The following is an 18,914-nucleotide window of genomic DNA, read 5'->3' as shown; positions in this document are numbered from 1 at the left end:
TCAGTGGCCATCTTCTGCTCTTGACACTAGCATAGTGTTGAGTGTGATGAAGACACGGAATACACTGTGCAAATGCTCTTTTATTTTGAATAAGCACTTCAACACGCAAGAAATGCCCAGCCCGGCATTACCCCAACACGAAACACAGGGAGGACACAACATTCAAGAAGGCAGACTCTTCTAACCACTAGTTAACTGCAAAGCCGGCCGTTCTCGGACACCAGTACTCCAATAAACACAACTACCACTAAACAACACAACAACAACGACAGTCTGTCATCAACAGGGAGAGTTGGATCCCTTGATAGCCATTTTGCATGGCCACACCCCCTAAGCTCCTAACACAGTGTGGAGCTTGTGGCAGACACCACAGTACTTATATTTTCCGGTTTAAAAATTTTCTAAGCCCAACCCTGACCTTAACCTCAGTAACCACAAAGGTGTTTTTTAGCTTTCCTAAGTCAGGGCATTTTTGTCCTGGCAATACATAAAAACACACACACACACACACACCCCTCATATGACAGTCTTAACCATTCACTTTAGAGAGAGCTTTACACACTGTTGAATAGGAGCAGAGCTAAAATATTTGCGATCTTTTAAAAAACCCCAGTAAAGGTCAAAAGGTTCTTGGCTCTAACTTTCCGTGGCACAAGTGAGTCAGATTTCATATGCTTTTCCCAGCTAAATCCAAATACAGCTTTAAGGCAAGCAGCCATGAACAAAATACCGACATATAATTAAGATATAAAAAATGATAACAGAAGCAAATTTATGAAATGATTATTCCTTTGTGGTGGTGTTATTAAACAGGAAAATCAGAAGTCTAAGCCATGTTTGGTTTGTTTATGGTTTATTCCCACCAGTGTCAGCTTGGAAAAGAGGTCAGCTGGACACCAGACTGGGGAGTAAATAGCCTGGAGGGGAGAAAGAGAGAGAGAGAAAGAAAGAGAGAGAGAGAGAGATATGAAATCAATATTCCCTTTCAGTAGCTTAGCTTCTCTCACTGCTATCTAAATGAATTGTTCAGATGATTCACAGTCAGCATCAGCTTTCCGAAACAGACAAAACAGATATGACTGGGCTTCAACCTAATATTTACGCGCTGAGTTGTTAGCATGCGGTCAGTTACATCATGCAATAACTTCTTAGGAAAATAACAGAAGGTTATAATAGAAGCCACTGGGAAGTTATTATTGTCACGAATTCTGTCCTCAAAGGTGCCCAAATTAAACCAGAAAACTGAGTTCATTCTTTCAGAGATAAACCTCCAAAAGGACATATTTGCAGTAATATGTTACCAGCATAGTGGTGTAAGCTCCTGCCTGACTGTGCATGAATACCATAAAACTTTAGTGGAAGTAAAAGTAAAGTAAACTGCTATTTTTACTGATCTGCTCTATTCGAGCAAAACCTTACAAGAACATTCTTGATGATTCTCTGAGGTCTGTTTCCTTCTAAGATATGTACTGTTAAAGTGTTAATGGTTGTAGTTTCACATCTGTGTGAAACAGTCACAATTCAGCAACTGCCCAAAAGCTTCTATTAAAAGTTAGTTTCAAGTCAGTGGGTTTTTTGTCCTTTTCTGAGATAGCAAAATGCAATAAACTCATTATCCATGGTTATCGACAGTATAATCCACACACAACAGGTAGAGATCAGGCTGGAAACCACTGGAGTTTTCCTTTAAACTACAAACTAATACAATCTTTCTCTACAGTGAATTGTTTCTTCTCTTTTGGACATTCTTGTGATAGGGGTATTTTTCAGGGAGGCTACCAGTGTTTGAATGTGGGAAGACTTACACACATGAATACCTTAATGACACCACTTCATTGTGTGTGATGAGGAGGTCCGCTGTTCAGCTCATGCTGTGGAAAACTCCTAAGTCGCTGAATCCAAATGGATGCAAAAACAATGCAATAGTCAAGACGACCTCAAAATGATGAATACAAAGGAGCCTCTTAATCACATTATGGAAGTGATGACTGAACATTTTACGCTAGTGAAATCTTGCAGAGCCAGAAAGTCCAAAAGACCTTTGACAACAAAGATATGGTGGCCAGATGAATGACCAGCGGTCATAATTCAGGAATTTATCAGGCTCTTTTTCAGCCTCTTGACTTGGCATGAACACTCTGAATCTATCAATGCTGCACTCTGTGTTCTGTGAGTCTATACTTCTCTCATTCTTTTTCTCACACAGAGAGAGACAGAAAGAGAGAGAAAGAGAGAGAGAGAGAGCAGCTGTTTATCATTCAGATAAGAATTATAGTATAGCTCATTTCAATAATCAATTTCTGAATGAAAATGTATGAACAGAGCAGGGAATGTAAATGCTTTACTAATGTTCCAGTATCACACACAAATCTATATTTCCACATGCTGATCCATTTTACTATGGCCAATAAGGACACGCACGCAGCCCAAATACTCTGGGGACAGACAAGTTAAAGATGATGCTAGGTTTGAAAGGGTTAATATTTTGTTGACTTTGCCACAAAAAGAGACCAAAAAAAAAGAGGATAAAGAGGTTCCATTAAATTAATTCCGTGACTAAACCTTTAGTCTCTAGAGACAAGGAGCAAAAGCCAACTAATTTAGAAATAGCCTAGAATGTGAGAACTTTTACCAGTTGTTTGAAATGAACTGATCGAAAAAATATTTTTTTGCAGCCTCTGATATCTGAATTCAGGCAATGATTGTTGGTCAAAGGGTTATGATGATTACGACAAAAAAGGTTGTGTTACTGGCCTGGGTTTAATTAATTTTTTCAGATTCTGTTGCTTCTGATGAATGAGAAGAGAAAGAGGTTCCAGTGAATCATATCAGACACTAACACATTAGTGTCTTGAGGCATGCAGTATAAATAACTTAATACAGGAAGAGTCAGAAGAACCATCAACTAGGGCTTCTGTTTCATATGAACTTTCCAGTCATTGATTTCTCCATTGAGGCAATAATTGTTGGTGAAATGTTTTCGGGTCAAATGATAACATGCTTTTATGTTGGTGTTTCGGGATGTCAGCAGCAGTTCTGCAGCAAAATATAGCGGTATGACTAATTACGCTACTTAAACTCATAGCTGAAATGGCATCGTCTCACTGGCCTTGGTGTAAATTATTTATGTATAAGCAGGCCTCTGGCTCAGTTTCCTGAACTGGTGACTCCACAGCATCAAACAATAGTGGTCGTCTCTATTCATCATCCTGTTAGCTCACCCGCCCGTTACCACTGTACAACTTCCTCGGTGGTAGTTGGGCTGGTAATATCATTAGGGCTGGGGACATTTGTACAGATGTGTTCAGCTGAAAAAAACTTTTACCATAATCTTATCTCTACTTCTAACCTGTTGGCTTCCAAAAATGTGCAGCTTAAAATGTGCAATTCAACACAACGTACAATGCTTATCACCATCAAGGGTATTCGGTCGGAGATTTACATCTGAACAGTTTGAAAATGCAGCTATCTACTAGTTAAACTCTACAAAAAGAGTGAACATAAATTGCATTTTTCATTTAATTTTAGCTCTCATAAAACAAAACGGTTACTTTCTCACTCTTTACAGCGAGATTTAATTCAGCATGTTGTGCAAATGTCTATAACAGGAGAATTACTATTATTTATTTATTCTATTTATTTATTTTCTTACTTCTCTTGTTTTTGGCAAAAAGTAAAAATCCTTAGAGCCTCTGTATTGCCCCATGTCCCCACCCTGCCCCCATTTACATGAAATGGTCCAGTCCTGCCCCCAAACAGGCATGAATGTTGCTTGCTAGCAGTGAACTACAAGTGAGAAGTGCCAGTGGTGCCTCAGCTTCATAAAGAAAAGTCCGGCAAACAGTATGTCAGCCAGTTTTTTACAAAGAAAGGTGAATGTAGTCTGTGACTGGTGAATATTAACCTATTAGCTTAGTCCATAGTGACAGCTATGAGGTTACTTCTGCTTCATTAATATTAGATACTTAATATTCTGACAGAAAATTCTGCATGTTTACACTTTGCTCCTTTTTTAGTTAACATTTAATCAGCGCAGGCAAACTTTCAGCAAGCTGTTCATACTAAGTCGGTTGTCACTGCCCCCGCCTGGTGCCACGGCCAACAGATGCAGCTTCAGGCTCAGCAGCCCTGTCTCCCCATCCCCATACCAAGGAATCAGCCCTGTCTCCCCATCAATCCTCATACCCCTACTAATGAACCAGCTCTGCCTCTCATCAATCCCCATACCCCTACTAATGAACCAGCTCTGTCTCCTCATCAATCCCCATACCCCTACTAATGAGCCAGCCCTGTCTCCCCATCAACCCCATACCCCTACTAATGAACCAGCTCTGCCTCCCATCAAGCCCCATACCCCTACTAATGAGCCAGCCCTGTCTCCCCATCAACCCCATACCCCTACTAATGAACCAGCTCTGCCTCCCATCAAGCCCCATACCCCTACTAATGAGCCAGCCCTGTCTCCCCATCAACCCCATACACCTATCAATGAACCAGCCCTGTCTCCCCATCCATCCCCATAACCCTACCAATGAACCAGCCCTGTTTTCCCATCCATCCCCATACACCTACCAATGAACCAGCCCTGTCTCTCTATCCCCATACCCCACTAATGAACCAGCCCTGTCTCCCAATCCTCATACCCCACTAATGAACCAGCTCTCCCCCCTCCCATCCTCACCATGTTCTACAGGGGGACTGTGGAGAGCATTCTGAGCAGCTGCATCATTGCCTGGTTTGGGATTTACAACTATTTTACCTTCATCAACTTTACATATAAAAACTCGTGCATATAGTTGCACTACACACACCTAGAAAAGACGTTTTCAGTACAGGCAATAGTTCTATTTAGAAGCAAGAGTTCTATATAGAACCATTCTGTGCTTAAATGGTTCTTTGCATATTGAAATAGCTCTTCAGATTGGGAAAATGTTGTATATAGTTTAAAATTGGTTCTAAATACTACCAAAATGAGTACTTATATTGTTACAAGCTTGACACTGTAACAAAAGTAGGACCCTTTTGGTGCTATAAAGAACTTTTTTCAAAAACACACTCTCCATCAATCTGAAGAACCACTTAAGCATGAAATGGTTCTATGTGGATCTAAATGGAACCACTGCCTTTACTATCTTTAAATCTTTTTAAGCATGTAGCTGAATAATTGCTTAGCTATTTCGTTCAGAACTTCTTTTTTTTATAGTTCTACTATAGCTGGAATTTGACCTTAGCTTGTGAAGAGAAAGAGAGAGAGGGAGAGAGAGAGAGAAAGAGTACTATACTGTACAGATGAATGGAACAGAGAAATGAGAAATGACAGTAGGATAAAAGGATGAAGAAAGAGCAGTTAAGAAGAAAGCAGCAAGGAGGAGAGAGACTAAATTAGGGCCAGAAAAGTAAAAAGAGAAGGAATGAGAGGGCAAGCGAATTAGGGAGAAAGATGGAAAGTTTGAAAAGATGAGAGAATTCTACATCTTTGTGTTTTGTCAAAAGAACTGAGAGATAGAGAGATAGAGGAAGAGCGAGAGAGAGACAGTGTGTAAGTAAGAAAGAAGGATGAGGAATTACATGACTTGTGAGAGATCTCGATGCCCTTGTTCACACTTGACCTCTGTCCTTTTCCTCAATTGCTCGGATCATCTTTACACACACACACAGACGCAGTGACACAGACAGTGGTTGTCGTGCTATCTGATCACAGTGCTCTTTTGTCCATGGCTGTTTGCAGCTACCCACACATTTTCCTAATGGACTGACGGCATTATGATTGGATGAGGTAGCCTGCAGTCTCTGAAGCTATGAGCTGCTTTATGAATGTGTTGGTTTATAAATCATGAACAGTGATTCAACTGTGTCTTTACATTTCCTGTGTTTTTCTTTCATTCATTTAACATCCTATTGTAAACCAGAGAGTTCTGGATCTAAAATCTAATTGGCTGAGACACTCAAAGCTGTTGTACACATAAGTAATAGAATATGAGAGGGAGTGATGTTATTCTCGATAACTTGAGATGACCTTGAGTGTTGATTTTATATAACAATTCTGCAAAAAAAAGAGAAAAGTAAAGCAGAGAAGCCTTGAACATTGTATCAAGCGTACTTTCATATGGGTAATTCCCGCTGCTAAAAATGAGTAGCCATTATGTATAGAGCCACTAACTGTAGCAATATCAGGTTTCAGTATTTGCCAGATTAACCTGAATATCATTTTGTTCCATCCAGTCTGTAAAGCACTTCCCAGTCTATCTTGTTTGCTGACTTGTATTATCCATCATAGCTGCCAATGAGAAAAGCTTGATTAGTTTCAATGACAGGTTCAGAATTTGATGTAGACCTGCTGTAACACTCTTCATAATAACATAACATAATAAATAAGCGGAACACTTCTAAACCAATCAGACTGTTTGGTCAGAACTAACTGTAATATGCACACATATAACCACACACTTCAACTGAGGTATATTAAAGTGCCCACATCATTAAAAAACAAAAAACAAGTTTTCATCACTTTTTTTAATAAAAGAATTTGCTGTAGTAATACATTTACATACAATTATATACAAAATTTTGGTCATTTTTTTATATTCTAAGTAAAAATAATTTTGTGCATCCTCTACAGGGAACTTAATTATGTTATTTTTCTGCACATTTTAAAAATGTGCCATGACTTTTTGTCACATTTGTTTTATTTATTCAAAAACATTTTATTTTTCCTAATATGTTATATTCAACAAATAAACAATAATTGTGTATTAAAATGTATAGCAGTGTGTTCTCTGTATAGGATGTGTATTTTTTTCACTTAGAAAGTCAACAAAACATGTCATTTGACCAGGGACATCCAAAAATGCATAAGACTGTATATCCACTTCTTCAGCATATAGTCGCTTGCCCCTACCCATTCAAATTGAAATTATAAAGAGTCTATCAGCCTGGACTGCTTTTTAAATGAAGCACAATACAAAGCATCCAACCAGGACAGGTCTCATTTATATACATCAATTTTAAAGGCACGGTACCAAAAGACAGCCCATTTTAGTTTATAGGATAAGGACACATAATTATGAGTGTTTCTGGCATACTTACACAAATACACAATATGGATAAAAGTATTGGGACACACCTCCTAATTATTGAGTTCAGGTGTTTAAGCCACATCCATTGCTAACAGGTGGATCAAATTAAGCACATAGCTTTGCAGTTACGATAGACAAACACTGGCAGTAGAATGGGTCGTACTGATGAGCTCAGTGACTTTAAACATGACACTGTCATAGGATGCCAGCTCTGCCACAAGTCAGTTTTTCTGTCCTGCTAGATCTGCTCCTGTCAACTGTAAGTGCTATTATTGTGAAATGGAAGCACCTAGGAGCAACAACAGCTCAGCCACGAAGCAGTAGACCATGCAAACTCACAGAGTGGGGCCACCGAGTACTGAAGTGCACAGTGCCTTTCCTCTGTCGAATCACTCACTAACGAGTTCCAAATTGTCTCTGGGAGAAACATCAGCAAAAGAACTGCCTGTTAGGAGCTTCACAAAATGGGTTTCCATGGCTGAGCAGCTATACACAAGCCTAAGATCAAAATGCACAATGCCAGGAATTGGGGGGAATGGTGTAAAGCATGTCGCTACTGGGCTCTGGATCAGTGGAAACGCATTCTGTGGAGTGACGAATCACGCTTCTCTACCTGGCAGTCTGATGGATGAGTCTGTGTTTGGCGAACGCCAGGAGAACATTTCTTGCCTGACTGCATTGTGCCAACTGTAAAGTTTGGTGGAAGAGGGATAATGCTATGGGGGTGTTTTTCAGGGGTTGGTCTGCGCTCCTTAGTTCCAGTAAAGGGAAATCTTAATGCTTCAGCATACCAAAACATTTTGGACAATTGTGTGCTTCTAATTTTGTGGGAACAGTTTGGGGAAGGCCCTTTTTGTTCCAGTGTTCATGAGTTTGTGTGGAAGAGCTTAACTGGCCTACACAGAGCCCTGACCTCAACCCCACTGAACACCTTCGGGATGAACTAGAATGGAGATTGCGAGCCAGGCCCTCTCGTCCAACATCAGTGTCTGATCTCACAAATGCTCTTCTGAATGAATTGGCACAGACGCACTCCAAGATCTTGTAGAAAACCTTCATAGAACAGTGGAAGCAGTTATAGCTGCAAAAGGGAGACTAACTTCATATTAATGCCTATGGATTTAGGATGGGAGGTCATAAAAGCTCCTGTAGGTGTAATGTATAGGTGGTGTCCCAATACTTTTGTCCATATGGTGTCTCCTAAGTGGACCTCAAGGAAAATACACAAAACAGAAGAAAAATACTTTTTAATGCAGCAAGTCATAAAGCTGTACTTTGCTCAGCAACCATGGTGTCCTGTAAACTAACTCTGCTTGGTAAAATAACTGTTTATTGCAATTATTATGAATAGTACATTGAACATGTTTTGTATCATGTTGTACACTGTCACTGTTTTATAAAAGCAATAAGTCACTCGACAAAATCCATTAACCTGTAAAACTTGGCCTATCATGACACTGCTTTTATAATCAGAGCACAGTAGCAGAAATTACAGTAGTAGTAGAAGTGACAGTATCTTGTAGCAAAAGTCATGCAAGACCAAAGTTTATTACTGGCCTTGACTGACCATATCACTTTATGATACAACATTTATTATGCAGTTTTTGTGACATCATAAACCATTTCATACCCAAACACAGCACATGCAGATTCTAACACAATCCAATCAAACTCTACAGTACGTGTCTCTAACACACCCTAAATGCCAGGGAACTTTCTTATCTTGTGACAGGGCACTGTTAAGCAGAATTTTGCTGGAATAACTGCTGTGCTGAAAACGGTCCACCACCCAGTCAACATCTGGTCAGTGGCGGTTCTACTGTGGTCCCATTGGGGTAGAGGGGGATTAATAACTGTGCTAAAACATATGGGCTACAGTTAGTCATGGTACACCTACAAAGCACATGTGTGTAACTGATAAAACGCCCAGTGAATGTAGATCCAAGGTAAGCAGCCTCATTGCATTTCTTTGAGCTCACTTTATGCATATTCATAAACAAGCCCAATGCCTCTGAACAATTTTGCATCTATGTATATGCAGATCATAACGAGTGCATAAATTTTGAGTATGAAACAGCACTATTCTTGGGGGTTTTGTTTCAGGCAACTGATGCAAGTTGTTTGCATAGTTCAGAAACTTATTGTGTAAGTATAAAAGGTTATAATGTTTAAAAATAGTACTTTGCTATTCAAATACACATTTTACTTCCCTTGCCTGAGGCAATGCTGCTTTAACCTTTCTCAGTTCAGTGACTTCAGATCATTAATTATGCAGGCTGCCTTTTCATTCATATTTATGCAAATTGTTCACAAAGTTTTATTCATCTTTTATCCACTGTTTATTCATCTTCTAGAACTAAGAGCAAGGGCAGTCACTAAAAAAGAAATGGTTTACTGTGGACGTTTGCTACATCATGGTATTAGGTGACATTTCTTTAAAGTTGTCCTTCTTCTTGATAACTGCTTGCGCAATAATACAGCCTAACCATAATTTATAACTCTTTTACAACTTTTTACATCTACAAAAGTATTAATAGCTCTTTTTCATGTACTTGTTTCAAAATGTACATGTTTCAAACTTTCAGTTTTGTTGTGGATAAATATATAAAATAATTCTAATTTGCTAGAATGAAATTATTAGGGTTATATTGATATAGGGACTGTGATCCAATGCTGATAAGCAATATTTTTAAGGTACATATCAGCAGAAGCTTATGTCAACACATAAACATTTATAAAAGGTATACAGTAGTACATCTACCTGGATTAGCATTACAGAGAAATCTAAAATTTATTTTCAAAATGCAGTAAAATGAATGCAGGCATTTTAACACAGTAGCCCAGCATCACATCAACATTCTGATCTATTGGAATACAATAAATATGTCATCAAATATCTGTTTAAATATTGTTCAAGTCTAAACATCTGTCTGATGTCGATCTTATTTTTCTAAGCAATCATGAACCAATACTGTTATGATCACGATATCATCATACATCCCTAATAACTGAATATCCAGAATGCCTTGTATTTCAAGTCGTGATCAAACCGTGAGGCCAATAACATGAAAAGACATACTGTGAAAAAATTACATTAAATTATCAATATTTATCATTTAACAGCTTCTTTTTGTTTTTAGCAGGAGCAAAATATCTGTATCTAGTTTATGATATTTAAACTTATCATTGTATATAAATAACAACGATTTTAAATACAAGCGATTCTAAACTATTTAAGGCCAGTGTAAACAAACAAACAAACAAACAAACAAATAAATTAGTATTTCACCTATACCGTTTAAATATGGTTTCCATCAAGTTGGGGACATCTGGGGACATTCTGACCTCACAAAGAGCTAAATACATGGCTGCACACACACAGAAGCCAAACACACAGAAGCCACACACACACACACACACACACACTCCCCAAATATGGACGAGGCGGCCCTGCCCTGAAGCCTGAAGGGGCGGGAAAGATAAGAGCCCTCAAACTCCTGCCCTTCAACAAGGCGCTCGAGCTGAGCGTAATCAGGCCGTTCGGTCCGCGCGCACACCGACAAGCCTCCACAGATAGGAAACGAAAACGTCAAAACTCACCAGCTCATGTCGCTCCACACAAGACCAACGACGAAGGAAAAACAGAGCACTGGATGATACTGATTCATCACGCCTGGGCCAGCCGGACATCTGAGGAGAGAAGCGCTTGGAAGCCGCTGGTTAATGAGCTGGGCTGTGGGGCTGAAGCTGAGGAGTTAGTTCACCTCCACATCGTCAAACCTGCTCACCGAAATCTCCAGCTACACGTGGCGCTTATTTGCCGTTTTTAAATGATGCTAACACAAAGTTTGTAACAGGCGACCATCTTTCACACCGTTTAACCCACGGCTACAAGACTTTGTGTCATCAACTCTGTTTGAGCTTTAATATCGTGCTGTATGGCGGGAAGCGCGCGACGTAAATTCCATCTCTGAGGAAATTTACAAACTGGCTTTTAGCCTTTAGCACAGCCACCGGTTCCAGCTGCGAACAGCGTTCAGACTCGAGCTCAGATGGACCGCTTTCTCCACAGAAAACAGACTCACTCGGCTGTGGAAGGCAATCTGAACGTTTACTCACTGAACGGGATCTCGAGCCTGCGCCGCTGAGTTCCACCGAGGAGCCGTTAAAAGTGACTTTTGGTGTTTGTCTTTTGCCTCGCGCGTTCAGGAGAGAGCGGCTCGCCTCGCGCGCCCCTTTAAATGCGCGCTGTCTCGCGGAGGCTCGCGGCGGAGCGGCACCATGAGCGCGAGGGTCTGGCTGCTCGCGGCGCTGGCGGCGTGCGCGCTCTGCGGTACAACGGAGGTAAGATGAGGTTCACGAGCGAATAAAACTTAACAATCTGTGTTTGACAGTCTCGCGGGCGGAGCGCACGTGCCTGCGTTTTCAACGGTCTGAGCGTCAGTTTACGTTACCTTTATTGCGTATACATCACCGCATGTACTGTATGTCGTGTTCATTTGTCAGTCTCTTCCTTCAAACTGAGGCAAGTAGAATACAAGTGTGCAGAAAACTTCAATGCAAGTGCTGCAGAGCTATGTTCCATTTCAGAAATAGTGTAGAGCAGAGGTGGACGATATTGCAAAAATATCGCGATACTTTAAGACGTTTCACGATAATACTTATCGCGATATGGACATAAAATTGGAAAGTTCTGTTTGAGCAGGACTAATTGTGCTCTCTTTGTAATGAAATATGCGATTTGTCAATGTTCTTTAAGTACGGATTATATCCACCACATGTTGTGCATATTGTGAATTTATTACAATAACAGTAACATATATTGTATAGGCCAAGTACAGACAGTGGAACCTCTAGCACAAGGCAAAAAGGTACAGTAAGTGCAATTCAACATTATACAGTGAGCTTCAGTGAGATGTTATAAAGACATCAGAAAACTTTAAATATAAAAAAAACTAACTTCATTCACTAAAGTCTTACTCTCCTCAAATTAGCAGCAGCTGGGAATCATTGCGACTGCTGTGTGGTCAGAACTCCACATTCATCTGTATGGTGCCACATAAAAGGCTGCAACACTCTAGCGTGTGTGTGTGTGCATGTGCGTGTGTGCATGTGTGTGTGTGTGTGTGTGTGTGTGTGCATGTGTGTGCGTGTGTGTGTGTATGTGTGTGTCTAATTCCTTGTGGAGACCAAAGGTCCCAGAGGAAAACATAAGCATTTTGACGTTGTGGGGAAATTTGATTGGTCCTCATAAGAAGCTTTTTTTTCTTTTTAACTGAAAGATATCAAAGTTAAAGGATAGATCAACTAATCCACTAATCTTTCTAAATCTCTGCATAAGTATGTCATTAACAGACTGGCAAAGTCATTCAAAGGAGTTGTATTTGAAATGCTCTGTTCTAGAGAAATGTACCGGTTCAGAATTGTTCAGAGTGGTCATGATAGGAACCAAACTCCTAAAGAGTTTAATGATCCTGAAAGCTACCTCACAGAAAGTTATTATATGAAATGGTTGCCAATATACAGCTTGATGCCTGAGACATTGTTTTACAATAGTTCTTAAGTAGGTTTTCGGCAGAACAAATCATAAAACAGTGTGCTTCATCACGCACATGAGTGAGTTTACATGCACTTAATAATCTGATAACTGCTGAAAATCTGATTTTGTCAGTAATCCGATCTACACGTTTACATGCACTTGAGTAATCAGATAAAGGCAGTAATTGGATTTCTGCTTTGCAACCAGCCAATAAACTTACAGAAGAAGATGTGACGTGAAGGTAACGTGAACTCAAACTTCATACCACGGCTTTTTTAAAAAAAAAAAACATTATACCTGAAAATATGAGTATACATTATCTACAAAATAAACACTATTTACATCTCTTGTTTCGTCAAGCATGTATTTGGTTTCATCGTTGCTCCAAAAGTGTTTTGCTGCCATCTCACAGCAACACTGCTTGCTTATTTCCAGTCTGTTTTAGCACATGTGCACTGAGCAGTCCGGGTAAGAGTATACATGCGCTGAGAAATCCGATTATCAAGCTAAAATCCAGCACTCTTTATCGGATTTCTTAATCGCATTACCAGATCGGAGTATGGCGTTTACATGAACATTTGAAAAATCAGATAACTGCAGAAATCTGATTATGAATCGGTGGAATACCTGCGTTAAGGTTAGTGCTGGGTTAGATGTAGCATAGCAGGATTTTGCTACAGTCATATATAATACAATAGAAATAGCCCACAAAGACAGGAATGCAAACCTCTGTGTGTGTGTGTGTGTGTGTTTGCGAGTGTGGGTGTGTGGGGGTTGGGAGCAATTTCATACATTGATGTTACTCTGACAGCAGTTCCCTTCTACAGTGACAATATAAGGATGGCCATTGTTTCAGCCTGATTGTCCAGAAGGAAAAGTCAGTTTATTTAGAGTATCCTCTTAATTGTTTGGTTGTTTTACAGCAGTTTTTAAAATGAGTCATCATCCAACTCTGCATGAACAGCCCATATCTGCCCAACAGGTGAACGTTGGAATGAAAGTGGTTACATTAGCAGGGGAAATGCTAATGCTGCCAGGAAACACCAATCATCCTGCTTAAACCTTTGACTCTTCTTTTGACTAATTAGTTTTATTGCTTCTGGATTTGGTGCTGTATAAAATTTAGCATCCACTGTGGACTCCTTCCTGTGGGTGTATGTGGTTATAGGTTTTTTAGTAGGTTGCTTTTTTGCACTGTGAATGGCAGGTAGCTTCAGGGGATGAGTATTTTTACGTCTTACTTCTACAAATGCACGTGCATCTTTAGGAAGTCCCCCTAGTAAGCGCATCATTTTTCATCTTTTTATGGTGTGTGATTTGGATGGAAAAAAATTCAGAGGATAGCAAAATGAGGCATTTCAGTGGATGAAATTAAATGCATACTACAGTAAGTAGGCAAGTAGCCTCATGTGTATGGCTCATGTTTAATTCATTCTTAATCTAAGTGTGGAGTAGAGGCATGCTTAAACCTTAAAGGGGGAATTCCACCGTAAAAAATTCAATCTTTTTTATTGTCTGTTAGCTGATGAGAAAATAGCATAACTGCTAGAAGACACCCAGTTTGTGTCATGATTCATTATAAGCGAAAATTTTCTAGTTCTCTGAGAAGGTCTTTTTTCAAAAAGCTGTTAGCATTTTTTGTACTGTATTTTGTACTGTATTTTGGTTTGGGTAGGCTTTGAGTTGGGTTAAGAGAGTTTTTCAGAACAAATCATATGTCTTTATTTGTCAACGTCACATGCACAGGTTCATAAAGAAGGTCCGGCTCAGTGTTTAACCCATTAAAATCCCAGGCTTATTACATTACTAAGACTTATTATTTAGTAGCTACAGGGACTTCAATGCAAACTGACTGAGCTATTCTTAGGTATAGAAGTGTGTAATAAAACTTTGGGCCCGTCTGTGGGCCCAGTCCATTTAAGAGGTTCAGTCTCAAATACAAAATTAACATTGTACTGATGAAGATAGGTAGATGAGTCACTTATATTCTCAGAAGACTTGTCTTTCACCAAATATTTTGACTATGTTCTCTTTGAATACTCTTTGAACATGCTCACAATCTTCTGATTTATCCGCTCGGGGAAAGGGGCCAAAACGTAACCAACATTACAAAAACTCCTTTCCACCAGAGAGGTCTTCAAATCCCACACACACACACACACACACACACACACACATCATCTAAACTGCTTATCCTTCTGGGTTGGGGGGGGGGCGTGGGGGTGTGGTGGTGGTGCTGGAGCCTATCCCAGCTGTCATTAGGCAGAAGGCTTGTTTATTCATTTAACAATGTAAATTATCTTCTCACTGGAATTTTTTTTAAATCAGATGAAATGGAAATCGGATATTTTAAAATTAGAAGCAATATACTTGGGCATGGAAGTATAGCACATATGTGGTAAACATGTATTTTATCCATATCGTGCAGCCTTAACTAGAATTTTTGAATTTACCTTAACCCCTTAACAATACAGGTTTATTTCATACAAAGGCTTATTATTCAGTAGCTACAGGGATTTCAATGCATAATAATGGAGCTATTCGTAGATTATAGAAGTGCGTAATAAAACTTTGGGCCTGGCTTGTTAAGGGGTTAATTCCCCCCTAAACATTTAGAAACACATGTTTAGAATAATAATTAGCTCCTTTTAGGGACAGTTCATCGGGGTGCACTCTAATATTTAACGAAAAACTTTAAAACATCGCAATGGGACTTTTTTTTACTCCGTATTGTTCAGCACTAATGTACGCGTGCCTGTGCATGCTTGTGTCAGCAGATCTACGTATCATTATCATCTGTCATTTTTCTCCAGCCCTCTTCTCTCAACATTGCATTCCATTCCTTCTCTCCAATCCCATAGAGTGCTGCATCTGCTCATTACATTTATTTCAGCTGAAATGTAATCAGAATCAACTGCACATTGACTCTTATTCTATATAGTTTTGACCGCAGCTATACACATTTTAATTTCTGCATTCACCACATGTGTATGTATGTGCCAGATAAAGTATTCTGCTTTGTTGTCTTTTCTTTTTTGTAGTATTTGTATGTGTATTTATGCAGTGCGTTCTCTTGAGTATGTGCAGAGTCTCATAAATGTTTATGCCCTGAATGTGTGTGTTGTTCTGCAACAGCAAAGTGTTTATGTCATATTTTCCTGCTCAGACACTGGCAACCTCCCAGTGCACAAAGGTCTACACCATAATGAGTGCCAAGCATCGCATTCAGTCAGGAAATCTCTTTGGCAATATTTAAATGAACTTGTTATCTGAGAATTATTAGTCTTGTTTTACTTTACTGTTAGAATGTAATTAGGTCATTACATATTTAATTACATAATTAGTCAGACAGTGAATTCAGTTTCTTTCTATGTCAACAGGTTTACGCCTGCTTTGTGTCAAGAAATGACAAAAACGTGGCAAAAAATGTAAAGGGTGTTTTTTCCTGTTTGTACAGTAACTTTTTTCAGATTAAAATCATAATGAAATGTCTCTTATTCTACTGACAACCACAAATGTGGTATCGATTGAAAGTTTAGATTCCACACATCTGATAGAATTTCAGAATTTCAGACAGTTAATATCGTATTACATCATGCTTTTGTTATTGCTGTAGATAAGTGTGACCTCTTGAGGTTAATATTCCAAACCAGATTGCATCACTGAGTGTATGTCTGGTCAGTTTTGGCCTTTTTTGTTTGCAGAATTTGAAAAGGCCAGCTACTGTTTACATTGTGCCAACATTTAATGGACCAACAGAAATGGTCTAAAATTACTTAGAGTAAAATCTTGTTGCATTAACTTACATTGAAAGTTATTAATTTTTTTCCTTCTCCTGCAAAATTACTGTTTTGGAAATCAAATGTTTTATCCAACAGCAAGGATATATACCACCTACTGAGCACAAAAGCTGGGGGAGTGTGTACATTCTCATTTTGGGCAGGATCATAAGCTGAGCATTGGCAGCAACATCACAATATGATAAATATCACAAGTGTCATGATACAATCTGACACAGCACAAGCATGATGTAGAAGTTTGCAAATCGTCACAATGGTGCCTAGACATATGACTCGTCAAAAAAAAGGGTCGCGTTTTCTTCTATCTACTATCCAAAAGTCTGATCTCCATTTTTTTTATTTCATTTGAACACAGCAGCTGCTCTTACACTGTGTGTTTAACTTCATGATGAATGGACCAACAGAAATGCTCCAAATTTACTTAAAATGAAATCTTCCTACATTAAGCTGCATTAAAAGTTAAGAATGGTTTTACCTTTTCCTGAAAGGTCCTTGTATCTATAACCAAAAGCTGAGTGTGAACAGGCCTAGAAGGCTCATATGTTTTAGTGACAACAACAATTACATGAGCATTCAGATCATTATAAAGACCTAAAATGAGTTGGAATAATCACAAATTACTATTTTTACTCTGCTTTCTACCATGTTTATACTTTTCTGAAATAATAGTTTAAGCACAGGACAACATCTCAGTGATTTAGAAACATCCTTCCAGCTGCCTTGTTCATCTCTCTTTCTCTCTCTCTCTCTCTCTCCCACTTCCTCCCTGCCCCCTTTCCTGTCCTGTGTCCCCGGTAAATGCTGCCATATGAGAGATAGAGAGCAGTGGTCAGCCAGTGGCCTCTGTCTGGACACGGCCTATGAACAGAGCCCTTGTACTACTACAAGCATAACTGCTATTGTGAGACAAACCAGCTTCCTCCCTTGATCTGCACACACTCACATGCTTATGTGGACAACAAAAAGACACACACACACAAACATACACACACACACACACACACATGAGAACTACAAACATATGCTTTGAACCTTTAATTACATGATTGAATATATAATGGGATAGAGATGTACATAACAAATTATATTTACATTTGACTGACATTTGTATGCCAAATGTCTTCACCTGGGACCTTTTTTCAGTTTGTATTGATGTGACACAACGAAAGAAAATGTGGCAAAATGTAAAGACGTGTTTAAAGATATTGTCTTTATTATTGTGTAAAAACACGTTGATAACTTAAATCAGATTTAAATTTGGGAACAGTATCTTTTTTGTATTTACAAACAGATATGATGACAATAGTAGATTGTCCACTTCTTCAGGAGAGGCGTCCTGAGTCCTTGTCGAATTCTCTTTAAAACGCTTGCAGTTGATTCATCTGCTTGGGAAAGGGGTCTAAAGCACAACAATGTTACAAAAAGTTATTCTGCAAGTTATGTGCATTTAGACATTTCCACCAGAGAGGTCGCCGTATCCCCAAATTCTACATAGTGTAGCTCTAATTAAAATAAGTGCTCACTCTCTCTCTTCTTCTATCTCTCTGTCTTAGAGGGATCCTCTCCCTGCGCCTCTGGCTGAACTGGTGAAGAGTGGCTCTATCTCCTCCTCAGAAGAACTGCAGCTACTGCTGCTTTCTGACTCCGTAGGTAAATCTGCCTCCATCCAGACTCACCATGTCACTAAGTCATATCCCACATCACACCATAGCATTCACATCCACAATTACCCCCTGCTACTGCTCTTCAATAAATGTAACACATTTTGTTGAATGAATGAAATGAAACCCATGTTCTTTTGCTGAAATTGCCTCCAGCCAACATAATTGACTGTTTCAGTAGAGGCTTGCTGGTTGTTGCAAAGGCTTTTTGCAAATGTAGTGTCCTACGATGGTGTCACATTTAGGGTCACTAACCTAACTTTTCTCTATTGAGATTACATTGGTCTTGTGCAGTAGGCACAGCTTGAATTACCAGATCTGCTAAATCGTAGGGGTATAGTACATCACACAGCATACACAAGATAACACTAGGGTATTTATACCAAACAGTGTGTTTTACTATCTCACATGATTCCACTTAAACCTCTCTCTGATGTTTATAGCCCATGTGGAAAAATCTACTCTCTTATACTTAATGTCACTACCAGAGTCCACAAAATGTGACTTTGTAATGGAATAAAGTGGTAGCTGGTTGGTTGTGATCAGTCTGTTAAGTCCACCCTAAACCTTTATGACCACCCAGATGAGGTGTCCCTAAATAAGCTAAGAGAACTCCTTGCTAAGCGTTTAGTAGACACAGTGTAGTGAACATGTATTCTAATAAAGATATATTGTCTAATAAATGTCTTAGCAAAGGTGGCTACAGGATAAATTTGAATAGTGGTAGACAGAGCATGCTCCACTCTGTAGTTGTGTTATGGTAAGATAGCCATGCACTGGGGGGACATGGATCTTTTTTCATCCCATTTTTTTAAACGTCTCTAAGCACAGTTAGACC

At 39.2% G+C, this 18,914-nt stretch overlaps 1 protein-coding gene across 1 annotated transcript in view; it reads left to right on the top strand.

Moving 5' to 3' along the window:
- The first annotated feature begins 10,729 nt into the window (after window positions 1-10,729).
- Window positions 10,730-18,914, top strand: part of pdgfbb (platelet-derived growth factor beta polypeptide b) — a 16,098-nt gene continuing 7,913 nt past the window's right edge. The window contains exons 1-3 of the mRNA XM_036590483.1: window positions 10,730-10,882; window positions 11,286-11,420; window positions 17,969-18,065. Of these exons, the coding sequence (XP_036446376.1) occupies window positions 10,730-10,882; window positions 11,286-11,420; window positions 17,969-18,065 (385 nt within the window). The remainder of the gene's footprint in view (window positions 10,883-11,285; window positions 11,421-17,968; window positions 18,066-18,914) is intronic.

Source organism: Colossoma macropomum, unplaced genomic scaffold (genome assembly GCF_904425465.1).
Source record: "Colossoma macropomum unplaced genomic scaffold, Colossoma_macropomum, whole genome shotgun sequence".
Lineage (NCBI taxonomy): Eukaryota > Metazoa > Chordata > Actinopteri > Characiformes > Serrasalmidae > Colossoma > Colossoma macropomum.
The sequence above is the reverse complement of the archived record's forward strand: the minus strand, read 5'-3'. Positions and strand labels throughout refer to the sequence as shown.